The 17185-nt window shown below is 53.7% G+C and overlaps 1 protein-coding gene across 1 annotated transcript; it reads left to right on the top strand.

Annotated features, from left to right (window-relative positions):
• Positions 1 to 10315: 10315 nt before the first annotated feature.
• On the top strand, positions 10316 to 11218 carry LOC128899826 (olfactory receptor 14A16-like; the record flags this gene model as incomplete). Its single annotated transcript, XM_054179534.1, has 1 exon — positions 10316 to 11218. A coding segment is annotated over exon 1 (903 nt), but the record flags the coding sequence as incomplete, so codon positions are not given.
• Between the last annotated feature and the right edge of the window lie 5967 nt (positions 11219 to 17185).

Here is a 17185-nt window from a genome sequence, read left to right as displayed (position 1 = left end):
TGACACCCCCAGGACATTGTCAGGGTCTGTACAAGTGGCAAAAGATCCCAGGATGATTCAGCATCCAAGGTTCTCCAGCTCAGAGAAACACCTGATGAAAGTCAATGATCTCCTCCTCTAAAAACAGTGACCCTAAAGCCAGAGCCTTGCAGCTCTCCTGGATCACAGCAGCTGTGTCCAGCATCTTCCACCCTCAGACATCTCTCAGGCACAACCTGCACCAAGGGCCAGCACCAAGTCAGACTTCTCCAGGCTCAGTTCTCATCCTCTGAGAATGTTGAAGCTTTGTGAGTGTTTGCCCTGAGCTCCAGAAGGAGGAAACTGAACTCCAGGGCACCCTCTGCCAGCCTCCTCTCCACCTCTCTGTGCATTTGGACAGACACCTTTGTTGTCACCATGTTGGGGAGCTCTATGTTCCACTGGAGGGAGCCAGCTCTGTCCCTGTGTCTGTGTGCTTGGTGCTTCTCTCCAGGAACAGCCATAGAAACAGATTTGACTTCAGGATCCCTTGCAGGCAGTCAGGGTCAGCCTTGTCCTTATCCACTCTGTCATTCAGAGGCTCTTGGATTAGAACACATTCTGCTGAATCACCTTGGGCATTGCTGATTTATTCATAAGGTAAGGCTGCTAGGATCCAACCTTTTCATCTGCTTCTGACTCTCAAGAACTCTTGACTGGCTGAGAAATCACAGCCATGGCAGAACTTGTTGGCTTTGCCTCATCCTTGTGGACAGGCAAGCTGCTGAGAGACAGCTTGTGCTGAGCAGATGGGTCCAGAGGGCATGGACTGCTGAGGGAACTTTCTCAGTCTTGGCTTTGCTTTGCTTCCAAACAGCAACAATTCTTCTGTGGCTGTGTGCAGGCAGTTCTCTAAGGAGAGCAGGGGGCAGCTGGTGCCATGGAGCTGTGAGCGCCAGCTGCAGAGAGCAGTGGAGAAGTCTGATGCAAGAAGCAGGGATGTAAGGCCCAGGTGGGCAGTGACAGCAATGGGGAGGTTGGGGAGGGTGAGGAGCAAAGTTGTCCACTCTATGTCAGCCCTCAAAGGACAGCTTCTCCTCCCAGTCCAGACCTCCTGAGCAGACAGCCTGCATCATTCTGGCTTGGTGGATGCTGCTGTCACCTCTGCCCTCATCTGAGAAAGAATCAAATAGGTTACCATCAAAATCTGAGCTTTGTGAGGTGCACTTGGAAATCAGCAAAGACACAATAGAGCTCCTTAGGGCACTTAGGAATCATTCCATGAACCTCAGGTACTGAGAGAAGAGTGAAGAAACTGTGAAAGAAGTAAGAAGCAAAACACAAAGTACCTTGAAGCATTGATTGGCCCCACTGAGGCTTGGTACTGCCAAAGCCTCCCCAGGGACTCATTAGAGCAGCTCAGGAGAGGCTGTGATTGCAGCAGACAAAGGCAAAGTGCAGGAGAGCAAACTCTGGCTCTGCTTTCTGGAGCACAAAGGCCAAGGCCTGAGCACAGCCCCTGGGCAGGCAGATCCTGTCCCTCATGTGTGGGTCAAGGCTCTTCAGGTGCAGTGGGGGTGGGCTGTGGGTTTCATAGCAGCATAGCATGGCCTAGGTTGGAAGGGACCTCAGAGCTCATCTGCTCCAACCTCCCTGCCATAGGCAGGGATGCCTCTCCAATAGACTCAGCTGCTCAAGGCCTCATCCAGCCTGGCCTTGAACACCCTCAGGAGAGGGCATCCTACCTGGGCAGCCTATTCCAGAGTCCCACAACCCTCATACAGAAGAACTTCTTCCTAAGACCCAGTCTAAACCTCCTTTTCCTCACCTTCAAACCTTTCCCTCCTGTCCTGTCACCAGGCACCCTCATGAAAAGTCCCTCTCCAGCCTTCCTTTAGGACCCCTGTAGGGTTTGTGATGCTGAGTGGAGGACAAGGGCCTGACAGTCCCCAGCCTTCCTGGGGCTGTGGAAAGAGGCAGTGAGGCCCTCCCAGTGCCTTAGGACAACATCTCCTCACAGGCCTCGGGGGCAGAGAATTGCCAGAGTCAAGAGGGCACAGCCTTGGCTTCTCTTCATCACTCCCACCACTGCCATTGCCCTTTGCCAGCTCTACCACAGCTTTGTCCTGCACTGTCTCACAGCTGCTTCTCCTGCCCTGCAGGCTGCAGACACTCATCTCACTTCCCCACCTTGGCCTTCCCATGCCTTCACTGACACCTGCCCACACTCACACTCTGCTCCTTGGGACACAAAGAGAAGGGCTGATCCCAGACTCCTTCTGGAGAACTTCTCAGGCCACAGCACTACCCTTTGAGAGAGGTTTCTTGCTCCTCATGGCCAGTCTGCACCTGCCAGGCTGCACCATCTGGCAGTGTTCCTCTCTCCTGCTCTTTCCTACCTCACCAGGAGCTCCCAAGCCTGCTGGCCTTGCAGTTTCTTGGATGGACAGCACCAAGCCCTGTGCCTGCTGCTGTCCCATCAGGTACTCAGGCAGCAGAGACACAGCAGCCAAACCATCAGCCCCTTCCTGCAGTCAGCCCAGGCACTTTGGCAGAGGGCATCTGACAGATCACTGTGCCCATCTGCCAGCCATGAGCCCAGGGCTGCCCTATCAGCTCCTGCAGACACAACTGACCTCACAGTCCCTTTCCCAGCTGTGTTTCTGCTGTTGGCCAATCCTCTCAGGAGGCAGAGGTGGCCTCACCTCCCCTTTCCCAGTCCTTGGCTTCCTACTGAATGGTGAGCTCCTGAGACGCAACTGAGCACAAGATTGCACACTCAGCCATCAGCCTCCTTGTGGCCAGAGCCTGAGCAGATCAAAGTTTCACCAGATCCATCTGGGAGATTGCCTACCAAGGGTTTGAGTGGAGAAGCTGCTGGCTCTGTCCTGCTGCATTTGTGGAGGAGACTCCTGCACATCCTCTTGTCCAATGATCCTGCTCAGGGCAGGGTTCAGCAGATGAGGTCCCTCAAGGGCTCTGCCCAGTTTGGCTTCATCTGCAGAGGAGCTGCAAAGGCCCTGGGTCAGATTGTGCAGGGAGTTCATGAAGACATTCCACAGTGCTGGCCCAAGGGCTTGCCCTGAGGGATGCCACTGGCAAGTGTCTGACAGAAGGACTCTCCACTGGTGACACTGGTGACACACTGGTGCTTCAAAAGTGTGGCTCAGTTGGTAGCACATAAGACCCTTAATGGGAAGCTTGTGAGTTCAAGCCTGCAGTGGGCACTATTGTCCTCCCTACTCTAGTCATGAGGTCTGTGGTGACAGGTTGGACTCGATGATCTTTGAGGTCTCTTCCAACCTTAGTGATACTGAATACTGAATACATTTCGGCCTCATCTACCACCCAGCCACCACCTCACCCATTTCTGCACTCCAGCTCTCAGCACTCTGGCTGTAAAGAGACTATGGGGGACCATGGCAAAGCCCTGGCTAAGGTCCAGGCACCAAACATCCCCTTCTTGCCCCTACCCATATGGGTTCAGCAATACCTCTCTTGTCCTGCAAGGGCTTGCAAATAGCTGCAGAGGTGTTGGAGCCTTCACCTTCCCAGGGACTGTGCTGAGGGTGACCAGCCTGCAATGTTCCCCATCCTCCTTTTTGGTGTTCTTGAAGAGGCCTTTGCCAAGGAGCCCAGAACCTCTGGGATGGCTCTGTGCACATCTCAGGGCACAGTCCAGCAAGGGTGATGTGAGCAGACAGGAGCCTGCCCAAGCCATCTGAGATGAATCTCCCTGGGCCAGTAGGGTTTGTTCTGGAGTGACACACAGCAATGTCCCAGCTCTGTCAGGTGTCCACATCTGAGCTGGCCTCATGGACCCCTAATGAAGTGTGGGATGTTCAGAGACAGAGTCTTTTCCCATCACTCACACAGGCCCTGCCCTGCAGCAGTCAGAGTTTCTCCCTGGCCTCCTGCTGCCCCTGGTTGGGAGGCTCCTCAAACCTCCAGTGCCTTAGTACCCCCAGCAATAACTGATGGTGTTTTTACTCACTCAAATTCACCTCACCTCATCTGCTGACATCTCATCTGCACAATGCAAACAGGCACTGCTGACCTCCTGAGGCCATGCCCTCCTGTGGAGGGACAAAGAACCTCTCCAAACCATGGTGAGAGGCAGTGCTGGGAACGGTGGTTGTGAGGACTAGTCCAGGATGACTGTCCTGGGAGAGAAGGCACAAAGCAGACCTTTCTCTGCTGGTCCTTCAGGTCTCTTGCAGGAGGCCTGGCTGTGTGAGGACACTGCTGTGCACACTCACACACTTTAGCTGTTCCCTGGTGCTTTCATCTGTGGCACAATTTCTTGGGCATGCTCTTGAGAGAAAGTTTGGAAGAAGACCTAATCCTTCAGTCACTGCCCTAAGCAGATCACCGGGCTGTGTGGAACTGCTCTTGTGGAGACCAGGTGCATGGGCTCATGGCCTGTCCCTGTCTGTGATCAGAGACTGCCACACTGCAAAGCCCTGAGCAAGCTTACAGGCCTTAGACCAACACAAGGGATCAGAAGGGGAGTGTCGAAGTGGAAAGAGAGCAGTCTATGAAGACCAAGCATTGGTGCTCCCTGGCAGCATTTTTGCTGTGTCTCAGTCTGAAGGGGGACAGAGACTCAGCTCTCTTGAAACATTCCTGAGTTATGAAATTAGAAGCACAAAGGAGGCCAAACTATCAACAGCCAGGCTGCTTATTAACAAAATAAAGTGGATGGAACAGAAGAAGAGAGAGAAGGAAAAAGTGGAGAGAGAGAGAAGAGGAAAGGAATTATATTAGCACACCTCCAGCCCTCAAGGTGGTTTGGGTGGGAGGAAGGATGCTGCTGCTTTGGCTTGGAGGAGATGTCATCCTTGTTGGCTTGTACTGTCCTCCCTGGAGCAGGGGAGGGAGAGCAGCCTCCAACATGTGGTGTCTTCAGCTCTATGAGTTGCAGCAGGCAGAACTTAGGACAGGGAGAGAGGGTTCCTCCTGGTCTGCTGCCTCCTGTGTATTCCTTGTGTGCTTGCAGGGGTCCCCTCCATCCCCTTTGTGATGGGTTATACCCATCCTGAAAGCAGGGGGGGAGGGCTTGTGAGTGTCTTGCTCTCCCTGGTGGGCGTTTCCCCCTGGCAAACTGAGTCAGTCTGTTCCACTCCCCCTCCCTGTCCAGCAAGCCTATAAAAAGGAGGAGACTGCAGCCATTTTCTTTCTCTTTGGCTTCTGCTTCACCTGGACGAGAGGACTGCTCCTGGCTTCCTGCTTCTCTGCCATGTGGTCAGGCCTGGTCCTCCTCCCTGCTACACCCATGCCTATCCAAATGACTGATTTTGCATACATATTTTCCCCATCTATCTTTGTTCCTTACCCTTGTGAACCCTTCCCCACCCAACATGGTCACAGCAAATGCCCCTGTAAGGATTACATTTAAGCACATGGAGCATATTGCAATGTAAGGCAATTTTCCATCACAGACATTTTTATCTACACCGTTGGTTTTGTAGCTTGCTTCAGGGAAATTTCCTGTGTTAGAGAAGTTACCACTGCCAGTACAATTCAAATCATTCAGGAGGTCCATGGCCACCTGCATTGGTGAAGTTTTTATCTAGTTGAGCAGCATCTCTCTCATTAACCACACCACATGGTAAGTTATCAATTTGTAGATATGGGTCCAAAAGCTCCAGCCAAACACCCATGCAAAAGCTTGGGACATCAGATGCTTCGAAATTGACATCTCTGCTTCCAGTCCCTTTCTTTCAGACAAAGTATTGCTTTCCAAAGAGAATATTAATTTCCAAGCCCCACATTGGAGTGCCAAAAATTGTGGTGGTTTGAGCCTTAACTGGGATTGAAGAGCTCAGATGGGGGCAAGACTGAGAATCCCTCCCCTGCACCCCCTTCCTCTTTCCTTATATAGAGAAAAAGGAAAGGGGAAAGAATAGGGAGAGATAAGGGAATGGGAAAAGAAAAGGAAAGAAATGGGGATAAAGCAAAAGGAAGGAGGTAAATCTACTGAGAAATAATTTGGAGTCAGTTTGGAAGCAGAGAGGTAAAATTTTCTTTAATATAAATATATATATCAATAACAGGAAGGGTTCACAAGTGTAAGGACAAGGATGGATAAGGAGATACAAAACCAACAGTCCTTTGGAGAGATATGGATGCAGCAGGGAGAAAGACCAGGCCTTACCACGTGGCAGAGAAGCAGGAAGCCAGCAGTGACTCTCTTAGTGCTCTCTTCCTGGTGAGGCAGAAGCAAAAGAGCCCCCAGTGGTCACTGTACCCTCCCCTTCATAGTTTTGCTGGACAGGGAGGGGGAGTGGAACAGACTAACTCAGTTTCCTGGGGAGAAAACCCCCCTCCAGGGGGGGAAGGGCTCTCACAAACCCTCTCCCCCTGCTTTCAGGATGGGTGTAACCCATCATTGTGTTCCATACCTTATCTTATCCTCAGGACCAATGGCCTCATTCAAAGCCAGGCTGGGGTCTCACAGCACAGCTAGGACACAGGGCTGTTGGGGTGTGACTTCAGTGCTGCTGTAAAATCCACACAGCCTGAGCTCATGATTCACCAGAACTGTTGAAGGAGTTTTAAACTGCTGCTGCTGCCTTCAAGTTCTGCAGGAGCCACAGTGCCTTGGGAAAGCTCTGCCCCTGAAATCCCTGCACCCAACTCTGAGTCATAAACCAGGGACCAAGTCTGGCACTAGGATTGGGTCTAAACCCACTTGCACTTCTCTCTGCAGAGGAGGGTCCATGCTGAATGCTGTGACTCAACAGGAGGGCTTCCCTGACCCCCTTCACCCCCAATCTCTCTGTAAAATTATTCCAGCCCAGCCCCAAGGAGATTTTCCTGTCACAATCATTCTAATCCCACCCCAAATCCAGGGAATTTTGTCTGTTTCATCCATGTTGTAAGTGTCAGAGTGAACCTTGACACCAAACTGAAGCTGTTTGCATCTCTGTTACACCTTGCTGAAGTACATCAGCTTCATTAACTGTGTCAAATCATCCTCCTGCTTCAGTCGAATTCACTGCGTCTTTCCTCTTCTGAGTGAGGTGCACTTGGGCTCTGACTTGATTCTCCAAAGCCCTGGCCATTCATGTCCTAAAAGTGCAATTCTTTCTTTGCTGTCAGGTTGTTGGGGGCAAGGTGAGGTGAAAGCACCTCCATGGTGTCTGTAGAGATCTGCAGCCCTGTGGAGAAAGCCTTGGGGATATTAGAATTAAAGAATCCTGGAATGGGTTGGGTTGGAAGGGACCTAAAAGAGCAACAAATCCCAACCCATGACCATGAGGAAGGACATCTTCCACCAGTTCAGGTTGCTCAGAGTTAATGATCCTGGACACTTCAAGGGATGAGGAATCATAGAATTGTTAGGGTTGGAAGGGACCTCAAGGGTCATCCAGCTCCAACCCCCCTGCCATGGCCAGGGACACCTCACACTAGAGCAGGTTGCACTGAGCCACATCCAGCCTGGCCTTAAAAACCTCCAGGCTTCCACCACCTCCCTGGGCAGCCTGTGCCAGTCTCTCACCACCCTCATGGGGAAGAACTTCTTCCTAAAATCCAAGCTGAATCTACCCATTTCTAGTTCTGTTCCATTCCCCCCAGTCCTATCATTCCCTGACACCCTCAAAAGTCCCTCCCCAGCTTTCTTGTAGCCTCCTTCAGATACTGGAAGGCCACAAGAAGGTCTCCTCAGAACCTCCTCTTCTCCCTTTCTCTGGGTAACCTTTTCCAGTGTCCTGCCACCCTCACCATAAAATATTCCCTCCTTCTATCTGATCTAGCTCTCCATTCTGTCAGTTTAAAGCCACTGACCTTTGACCAGGGATTTGGAGGCATCTGACATATGACCACTAGGTAGTGGCTGAAGCCCCTGAGCCCAGTGGTGTGGAGAATGAGAAGAGTAGAGGAGTAGCTTGAGAGTGCTTGGAAACATGAGATTTCCTGACTAGTGAAGAGCAGCAGGAGAAAGAAATAAAGCCACAAAGTGGAGCAGGAGAGGTCCAGGCTGGATATGAGGAGAAAGAAATGTCACTGCCAGGGCAGTGCTGTGGTGCAACATCAGACCCAGCACCAGCCTGCATCAGCTCAAGTCTTGATATTTCAAGGAAGAGCCAGGGAGGATGGAGAGAGAGCAGCAAAGGAAGGTGCCAGTAAGGTGGGGCAGCTGGCTGGGTGACTACATCCTGCAGGGAAAGAGGCTCAGCTGATGCAGCAGCAGAGGACAGCCTGAGGGGCAGATGACAGAGGGCTGTGCAAGAGCTGAAAGGCTCCTGGCAGAGCCAAGCTCTTCATGCCTTGGGTTCTGGCTGTGGTCTGTGCCACTGCTGCCTCTGAGGAGACAACTCCTCCTTCCAGCCCTGGGGCCTCATTGCCTCCTCGTCCATCCTCAGGAGCCTGGGAGGGGTTGTGTCCTGCCCATGACATTGGTCCTCTCCACATCCCACTGCTCCAGGAAGAGCCCTGAGGGGTTAGTGAGGGACACGATCTGCCTGTCCAGGAGCCAGGGCTCAGGCCTTGACCCTTTGCATTAATGAAACACCTCCAGGTTTGCTCAGCATCAGAGACCTCTTCCTCTGCTTGTGCTGACCTCTCAGCACTGCCTCCAGTTCTCTGCTTCAACCACAGCCTGCAGACACTTTCCCAGCAGTGTCCTCACTGGGACCCATCAACAAGAGAAGAAACTTCAGAGTTTGAAAGTGACTTCAACTTCTGGAGAGGTTTCATCATCTCCCTCTCAGTCTCTGATGTTTACATGGCACCAAAGCCACCAGAGGGTCATTAAAATGCCCTTAGGTTGGTCCTCTGCTGCTCAGCTGGGCTGAGCTCCATGGCTGGAGGGAGCTGCTGGAAAGCAGGCAGCAATGAAAAGTGTCAGCTGTGGACAGGAGCAGCTCCTCTGCTCTGCACAGCAGGGCTGAGGGCACTGCCAGTGGATCTCAGTGAGATGAGAAAGGCAAAGAGAGGTTCGAGGTGTCCAGGAGGCTGACTGAGAGCTGACAGGAGGAGAAGTCACTGCAGTCACTGACATGGTGAGTCTGTGGGGGCAGGGCAGTGCAGGTGCAGCTCTTGGAGGCATCTCCTAAAGCTGGCACAGCCACAGCTGGTGGGGGCTGGAAGGAAATCTTCCTGTGCAGAGGCTCTTTTCAGGCTTTTCTGAAGAGCTGTGGAGCCCTGAGGTGCAGGCAGGGGTGGTCAGGGCTGTCCTTCAGAGCAGGGTCCCTGCAGCTCAGGGGCTGTGTGCTGGGGCAGGGACTCTGCTGCCTGCCAGGCTCAGCTCTCAGCCTGCCCAGGGAGCTCCACACACTGCTGTGGGGAGAAGCTATGAGTGGAAGGAGACAGCCCTGGCAGGGCAGGGCAGGGCAGGGCAGGGCAGGGCAGGGAAGTGCAGGGCAGGGTCCTTCTGCTGTGGGGAGGGAGCTGCATTGGCCAGAGCTGCTCACAGTCCTGGCTCATGCCTGGGCATTTCTGAGAGGGTTTTCAAGAACAAGATCACCTTGGTGTGCTGGGTGGGCTGTGTGAGACTAGAGTTTAGAGTCTGTTCCTCCACTCTGGATAAGACTCTCATTAGCCTTTGAGCTGCTCCTGAGCCCTGCACACCCAGAGCTGCCCCTGGGCAGTGTCCTGCTACTGGGAGGGGTCTGTAGGGCAGATCTCAGAATACAGCAGGTGGGATGAGCTCTGTCAGCAGGGACAGGGATGAGAGCTGGGCACAGAGAAGCAGCTCCTGGCAGGGACAGCTGCTAGCAGCAAGGACTTGGGCAGCTGGGGGAGAGGGATGTCAGAGATGCCCTGGCAAGGGGGATCAGGCACCTCTGTGCCATTCTCTGCACTGCAGACACATTTCCCAATGCAACCTTTTGATCTCCTCTTCTAACCAGCAGAGGCAGTGCCCTCAAAGCTATGGGCTCCAGGTCAGGAGTCACAACTTTGGCAGCTGACATTGATCTGAAGGCTCCTGGAGTGTGCACACAAAAGGAGGACCAAAGCTCTTCATTTCCATCCTGTAAGCTGCAGAGAGCAGAGCTGGAGAAGCAGAAGGCTTCACCCCTGTCCCCTCTGACTTTCTCCCCCTCATTGTCTCTGCAGCACTGCAAGGCTGGTCCCTGTTTCTCCACCTCTCCATGGGACTCTTGTCCCCTGGGATTGGGCTGTTGGTCACTTTCTGCTCTGACACCAGAGGAATCTTCATGGCAATTCTGGGTCCCTGCTGCATATGAAGCTGTGATGAACTCTGACATGGGGTGATAGTGGTGGGACTGAGCTGATCCATTCCTCATGCAGCTCAGGGACAGGAGTTACAATGAGGCTGAGAGAAGTGTGCCCTAACTTGTCACTGCCTTTCCCTCCTTGGACAGGTCTCCATGGCCAGAGGCAGCAGATGGCCAACAGCAGCTCCATCACCCACTTCCTCCTCCTGCCATTCTCAGGCACAAGGCAGCTGCAGCTCCTGCACTTCTGGCTCTCCCTGGCCATCTACCTGGCTGCCCTGCTGGGCAATGGCCTCATCATCACCACCATAGCCTGGGACCACCACCTCCACACCCCCATGTACTTCTTCCTCCTCAACCTTGCCCTCACTGACATAGGCTGCATCTCCACTACTGTGCCCAAATCCATGGACAATTCTCTGAGGGACACCATGGACATCTCCTATGCAGGATGTGCTGCCCAGGTCTTTCTCTTTCCATTTTTCATTTCAGCAGAGTATTTTCTCCTCACCACCATGTCCTACGATCGCTACGTTGCCATCTGCAGACCCCTGCACTATGAGACCCTCCTGGGCAGCAGAGTTTGTCTCCACCTGGCAGCAGCTGCCTGGGCCTGTGGCTTTCTCACTGCTCTGCTGCACACAGCCAATACATTGTCGTTGCCCTTATGCCAGGGCAATGCTGTAGACCAGTTCTTCTGTGAAATCCCCCAGATCCTCAAGCTCTCCTGCTCCTCATCCTACCTCAGGGAACTTTGGCTTCTTGTGGCCAGTGCCTGTTTAGTCTTTGTCTGTTTTGTGTTGATTGTGGTGTCCTATGTGCAGATCTTCAGGGCAGTGCTGAGGATCCCCTCTCAGCAGGGACGCCACAAAGCCTTTGCCACCTGCCTCCCTCACCTGGCTGTGGTCTCCCTGTTTGTCACCACTGGCATCTTTGCCAACCTGAAGCCCTCCTCCATCTCCTCCCCATCCCTGGACCTGGTGGTGTCAGTTCTGTACTCAGTGGTGCCTCCAGCAGTGAACCCTCTCATCTACAGCCTGAGGAACCAGGAGCTGAAGGCTGCCCTGAGCCAACTGATGCCTGGATGCTTTCAGCAGCAATAAACTCTTTGTCTTCTCCTGGAGAGCAGTTCTGATGTCACTCAGTGCAGGCCCAGCCTGGCTGTTCAAGTTCTGGCTACTGCTGGTGCTGTTCCCCTTGTGAGAATGTTGCTCCCACACAAATGTCTTTCTTCAGACCATTTCTGTTTCAGTGTTGTCCTGTCTGCTGTGGCCCAGAGGCTGCAGACATGAGGAGCTGTGCTCCCTGTGTGTTCAACACAATAATGGACCCTGCAGGGAGTTGTTTCTCTGAGTTCCTTCCTCCAAGGCTTCTGTGGAGCTGCAGAGCAGTGCCTGTGTGCAGAGGTGGAGGGGCAGAGTCCCAGCACAGCAGCAGTGCCAGGCAGCCCCAGAGCTTGGGCTGTCCTCAGCTGCTCTTTCTTCCCTTCCACCCTCTCCTGCTGAGCCTCTGTGCTGGGGCAAGGCCTGAGTGCTCTGGCAGCTTGGGCACTGTGCTGCTGTGTGGCAGTGCTGGGCCTGCAGGCAGGGAGAGGCCGGGGCTGCTTGTGGGACAGAGCTGTGCTCCAGAGCAGCACTGCCATCAGAACAGGAGGTCTCCTCATGCCTTCATCCCCCAACCCCCTTCCATTACCGACTGCACCTACTCAGAGTCCAAACTGGATACCCTGACCCCCTTCCAGTATAGACTCAGTCCAAACATGGTTCCTTTATCCCCTCCCAGTACAGATGTGGCCTCAGCCCAGTACAAACTGGATCCTACTCTCCTCTAGCACTGCAGCCTGGGTCCCATCCCAGCACAGAATCTATCCCCTGGCCTCCTTCCCAGTACCATCTGCATCCATCCCAGTACAAACTGCACACCCTCATGCCCTCCCAGTACAGTCTGGGCCCTGTGCCAGTCCCAACAGGATCCCTTTCATCCCACCAAATGCACACTGGGCCTTGTCTCTCTAAAAATTTAACCCCCTTATGCACTCCCAGGCTGGGCTCTGTCCCAGTACAAACTGCATTCCCTGACTACATCCTAGGATATTCTGGATCCTGCACAGTACAATTTGGATCCTTGTAACCCCTCCCAGTACAGACCTGGTCACATCTCAGTACAAACTTCATCTCCTGAACCCCTCCCAGCTCAGATGTGGTCTTATCCCAGGACAAACTGCATCACTTTGCCATCTCCCATAGAGTTTCCTGTGCCACTACAAAGTGCATCCCTTGGACACCTTCCCAGTCCCAGCTGCACCCAGAACAGCACAAAGTGGATATCCTGATCCCAGGGCAGCTGTGGCCTGATCCTGGTATGAACATGATCCCATTGTCATCTCCCAATACTGTCTGAGTCTCATCCCAGTACAAAGTGCATCTCCTGAAACCCTGATTCCATCCCAGCACAGACCAGGACCCATCCCTGCAAACTGATCCCCTGATGCCATCCCAGTTCCACCTGGGGCACCTCCAGCTACAACCTGAACCGCTTTGAGCTCTCCCAGTACAGACTGGGCTCCCTCCCAGTACTAACAGTATACCCTGTGCCTCCTAGTAAAGTCTTGGACACCTCCCAGTAAAAGCTGACCCCATGGCCTCTGCCAGTAACACTGGGCCTTGTCCCAGGTCACTCTGAAACCCTAATCCTGTCCCAATACAGCACTGGGCCCTTCCTGTCCAAACTAGATCACTTCAGTTTGGGGCTCCCCAGGTCAAGAGAGACAGAGATCTGTTGGAGAGAGTCCAACAGAGGCTGGGAGGATGAGGAAGGGACTTGAACATCTCTGTGGCCAAGGGGATCAGGCCCGATCAGTATGGGTTTAGGAAGGGCAGGTCCTGCCTGACTCACCTGATCTCCTTCTCTGACAGGATGAGTGACTGTTGGATGAGGGCAAGGCTGTGGCTATTGTCTCCCTAGACTTCCCAAAGGCCTTTGGCACTGCTCCCCACAGAATTCTCCTGGGCAAAGTGGCTGCTCCTGGCTTGGATGAGCAATGTTCTGCTGGATACAGCCCTGGCTGGGTGAAAGGGCCCAAAGAGTGGTGGTCTGTGGAGTTCAATCCAGCTGGTGGCAGGTCACAAGTGGTGCTCCTCAGGGCTCAGTGTTGGGACCACTTCTGTTTAACATCTTTATTGATGACCTTGATGAAGACACAGAGTGTGTCAGCAGTGAGTCAGCAGATGACAACAAGGTAGGTGGCAAAGTTGATCTGCATGAGGGTAGGGAGGCTCTGCAGAGGGACTTGGACAGATTGGATCCATGGCCAATGTTACCAGGAGGAGCTTCAACAAGGTCAAGTGCTAGGTCCTGCACTTGGGTCACAACAACCCCAAACAATGCTCCAGGGGTAGTGTGGCTGGAGAGCTGTCTGGCAGAAAGGGACCTGGGGGTGCTGATGGACAAGCAGCTGAATAGGAGCCAGCAGTGTGCCCAGGTGGCCAAGAAAGCCAAAGGCATCCTGGCTGAGGTTAGAAATGCTGTGTCCAGCAGGAGCAGGGAGGTGACTGTCCCCTGGGACTCAGCTTTGGTGAGGCCACACCTTGAGTGCTGTGTCCGGTTTTGGGCATCCCCATCCAAGAGAGATGTGGAGGTGCTGGAGCCAGGGCAGAGGAGGGCAAGGAGCTGGGGAAGGGCCTGGAGAATAAATCTAATGAAGAGCAACTGAAGGAGCTGGGGATGGTTAGTTTGGAGAAGAGGAAGCTGAGGGGAGACCTCCTGGCTCTCTACAGCTACCTGAAAGGAGGTTGTGGAGAGGCTGCTGCTGGTCTCTTCTCACAGGTCATTAGTGACAGAACAAGAGGGAATGGCCTCCAGCTAGGACTGGGTAGGATCAGACTGGACAGTAGGAAAAAGATTTTCCCATCCAGAGTGGTCAGGGAGTGGAATGTGCTGCCCAGGGAGGTAGTGGAGTCAGCAACCCTGGAGGTGTTTCAAGGTGGTTTGGATGTGGTGCTTGGGGATATGGCTTAGGGGTGACCCTTGTAGAGTAGGGTTAAAGGTTGGACTTGGTGCTCCTGAAGGCCTTCTTCAACCTGAATGTTTCTGTGATTCTGTGACAGACTGAGAGCCCTGGGGCTGTTTAGTCTGGAGAGGAGAAGCCTGAGAGGGGATCTGATCAATGGTTATCAATATCAGAGGAAGGTGTCAGAGGGAGGTGCCAGGCTCTTGGCAGTGCTGCCCAGTGCCAGGACAAGGAGCAATGGGTGCAAGATGGGACACAGCAAGTTCCACCTCAGCATGAAGAGACTCTTCTGTGCTGTGAGGGTGCTGGAGCCCTGGAGCAGGCTGCCAGAGAGGTTGTGGAGTCTCCTTCTTTGGAGACTTTCAAACCTGCCTGGATGTGTTCCTGTGTGACCTGCCCTGGGTGATCCTGCTCTGGCAGTGGGGTTGGACTGGATGATCTCTGGAGGTCCCTTCCAACCCCTCATATTCTCTGAGTCTGTGATTTAAGCCCTCCCAGTTCAGACTGGGCTTATCAGGACACCAAAGCCTCTCCCAGACCTTATTCCCAGACCTCAAAGGCATCTCTGAACCTTCAGCCCTCCCCTGGACACTTCATCCCCAAACCTCCTTCCTGTGTTCTGACTCCTCTTTTATCCCCTCTTACCCTTGTGCTTGCCCCCTGGCACAGGGCAGGGGCTGGGAGCTTCCAGAGCAGCCTTGGTAGAGGAGCAGGAGGTGAACTGTGGCTGAGCAGCTGATGGACACCAGGAGCAGATGGGTGGCAATGCCATGGGCAGCTCAGCTGTGCCTCAGGATCTCCTGCACAGCAGCAGGCAGAAGGCTGGGCAGGGGCTGGGAGGTCACTGCTGGCTCTGCAGCTGAGAGGGCAGCAGCAGGAATGAGGCTGGAAAGGGTCTGGGAGGTCACTTCTTGCTGCAGCAGCTGAGAGGGCAGCCCCTGACTCCTGCTGGTCTCTGTGCTTTTGGCCTCCCAGCTGCCAGAGTCCCCAGCAGAAGGCATGTGGTGGGCAAAGGACTTGTGTGACTCCCTGTCCCTAAGCACCTGGTGGCCCCTGCAGGAAGAGCCTTGCAGCTGGGTAGTCACCTCCCTGCCACTTGAGGGCCTGAGGGGACAGCAGGAGCCACTGGCTGTGGCTGCTGGAGAAGCTGAAAGGCAGCAGCAGAGACCTGCCTTGGAAGGCCTTGGAGAGGTTTCTTGTGCCTGCTCAGCTGCCAGGCCACAAGCAGGCTGAGGCCTTGGGCTAGCATTGGGACATCAGGGAAGGCTGAGGAGCTCTTAGGGCAGTAGGAGCCACATGGTGTGAGGTCACTGCAAACTCCAATCCCTTTGTGTCATTGGCCAGCAGCAGGCGCAGGACTGGGCTGGGGACTGTGCCATCCCTAGTGCCTGCCAAGCTGAGAGACAGCAGCAGGAAGGTGCCTTGGCTGTTGCTTTGAAGCTGGACATTCTGCTGTGTCCCCAGGCAGAAAGGCCTCTGGCAGGGACCATTGCCAATGCCCTGGGATGGAGCAGAGCCTGAGCAGAGTGCAGAAGGCCAAGTGCAGCTGGGCTGTGGGAGGAGGAGTGTGGCCACCCAGACACAGAGGTTGTCCTCCCCTGCACTCAGCACTGCTGGGACCACATCTGCAACATTGGTGTCTGGCTGTGGAGTTCCTTAGTCGGGAGGAATGGAGAGGTACTGGAGAAGCTCCAGAGGAGATCTGCCTGGGTGGAGTTTGGAGTCTCTATCTAGAACCTGAAGCTGCTGAGCTTCTTTAGCCTGGTGAAGTGAAGGGTCAGGGGTGATGTGCACCTGCTTGAAGTGGGGTGTCAGCTGATGGAGCTTTTCTTGCTTGTGGGCACAGAAGGAAGCCCTCAGAAAGTGCAACTTAAAGGTTCAGACTGGAGGCCAAGACAAAACAATGTCACTCAAAGTGTAGTGCTGTGGTGCAAGAGGTGACCCAGAAGGAATCTGGAGATCCTTTGTGTGTCAAGGAACAGGCAGCAAGAGTGGAGAGGCCTGAGTGAAGGTGTGGAAATGTCAGGGGGAGAGCTGGCTGGGGAAGCCAGATGGATGTCAACAGCCTGAAGAGAAAGCTGCAGGCATGGGACAGTGAAGCACAGCCTGCAGGAGGGATGGCCAAGGGCTCTGGCAGGGCTGAAAGGCTCAAGAGGGACAAGGTCTTGATCCTGTTCCTTCTGGCAGCAGCTTCTGCCACCATGGCTGCTGAGATGAAGTTTTAGTTGGAGGCTCTCAGGATCTGCCTTTCCAAGGCCTGAGGGTCAGGGCTTGGCCTTTCTCTTTCCTAAACCAAGGCCAGGGTTTGCTCAGCTGCACTTTGCCTTTGTCTGCCTTCAATCATGGCCTCCATGGAGCTTCTCTGACAACCCATGGGAGGCTTTGTTGCTAATGGCCCTCAGTGAGGCCAATTAATACTTGAAGGAATTTTTGTTATGCTTCTGACTTCTTGAGCAGATTCCTTCAGGCTCCTCTCAGTGTGTGAGGCTCAGGCAATGATCCCCAAGTGCCCTAAGAGCTATTTGTGTCTCTGTAGTTTTCTTTAAGGTTTCAAAGTGCTCCTCACAAAGCTCCTTTATTATTTATTTTTCTCAGCCACCAAATGACAGAGTGGATAAGGACAAGGCTGACCCTGACTGACTGCAAGGGATCCTGAACTCAAATCTATTTCCATGGCTGTGCCTGGATGCAACCACAAAGCACACAAACACAGGGACAGAGCTGGCTGGGTCCAGTGCAAGATAGAAACCTTGACCCTGGTGACAGCAAAGGTGTCTGTCCAAAGGCACAGAGAGGTGGAGAGGTGGCTGGCAGAGAGGCTGCCCTGGAGTTCAGTTTCCTTGTGCTGGAGCTCATGGCAAACACTCACAAAAGCTTTGGCATTCTTAGGGCACGATAACTGAGCCTGGAGAAGTCTGACTTGGTGCTGGCCCTCGGTGCAGGTTGTGCCTGATAGATGTCTGACTGGGGGAGATGCTGGACACAGCTGCTCTGATCCAGGAGAGTTCCAAGGCTCTGGCTTTAGGGTCTC

Source organism: Dryobates pubescens, unplaced genomic scaffold (genome assembly GCF_014839835.1).
Source record: "Dryobates pubescens isolate bDryPub1 unplaced genomic scaffold, bDryPub1.pri scaffold_76_arrow_ctg1, whole genome shotgun sequence".
In the NCBI taxonomy this organism is placed as follows: Eukaryota; Metazoa; Chordata; class Aves; order Piciformes; family Picidae; genus Dryobates; species Dryobates pubescens.
The sequence above is the reverse complement of the archived record's forward strand: the minus strand, read 5'-3'. Positions and strand labels throughout refer to the sequence as shown.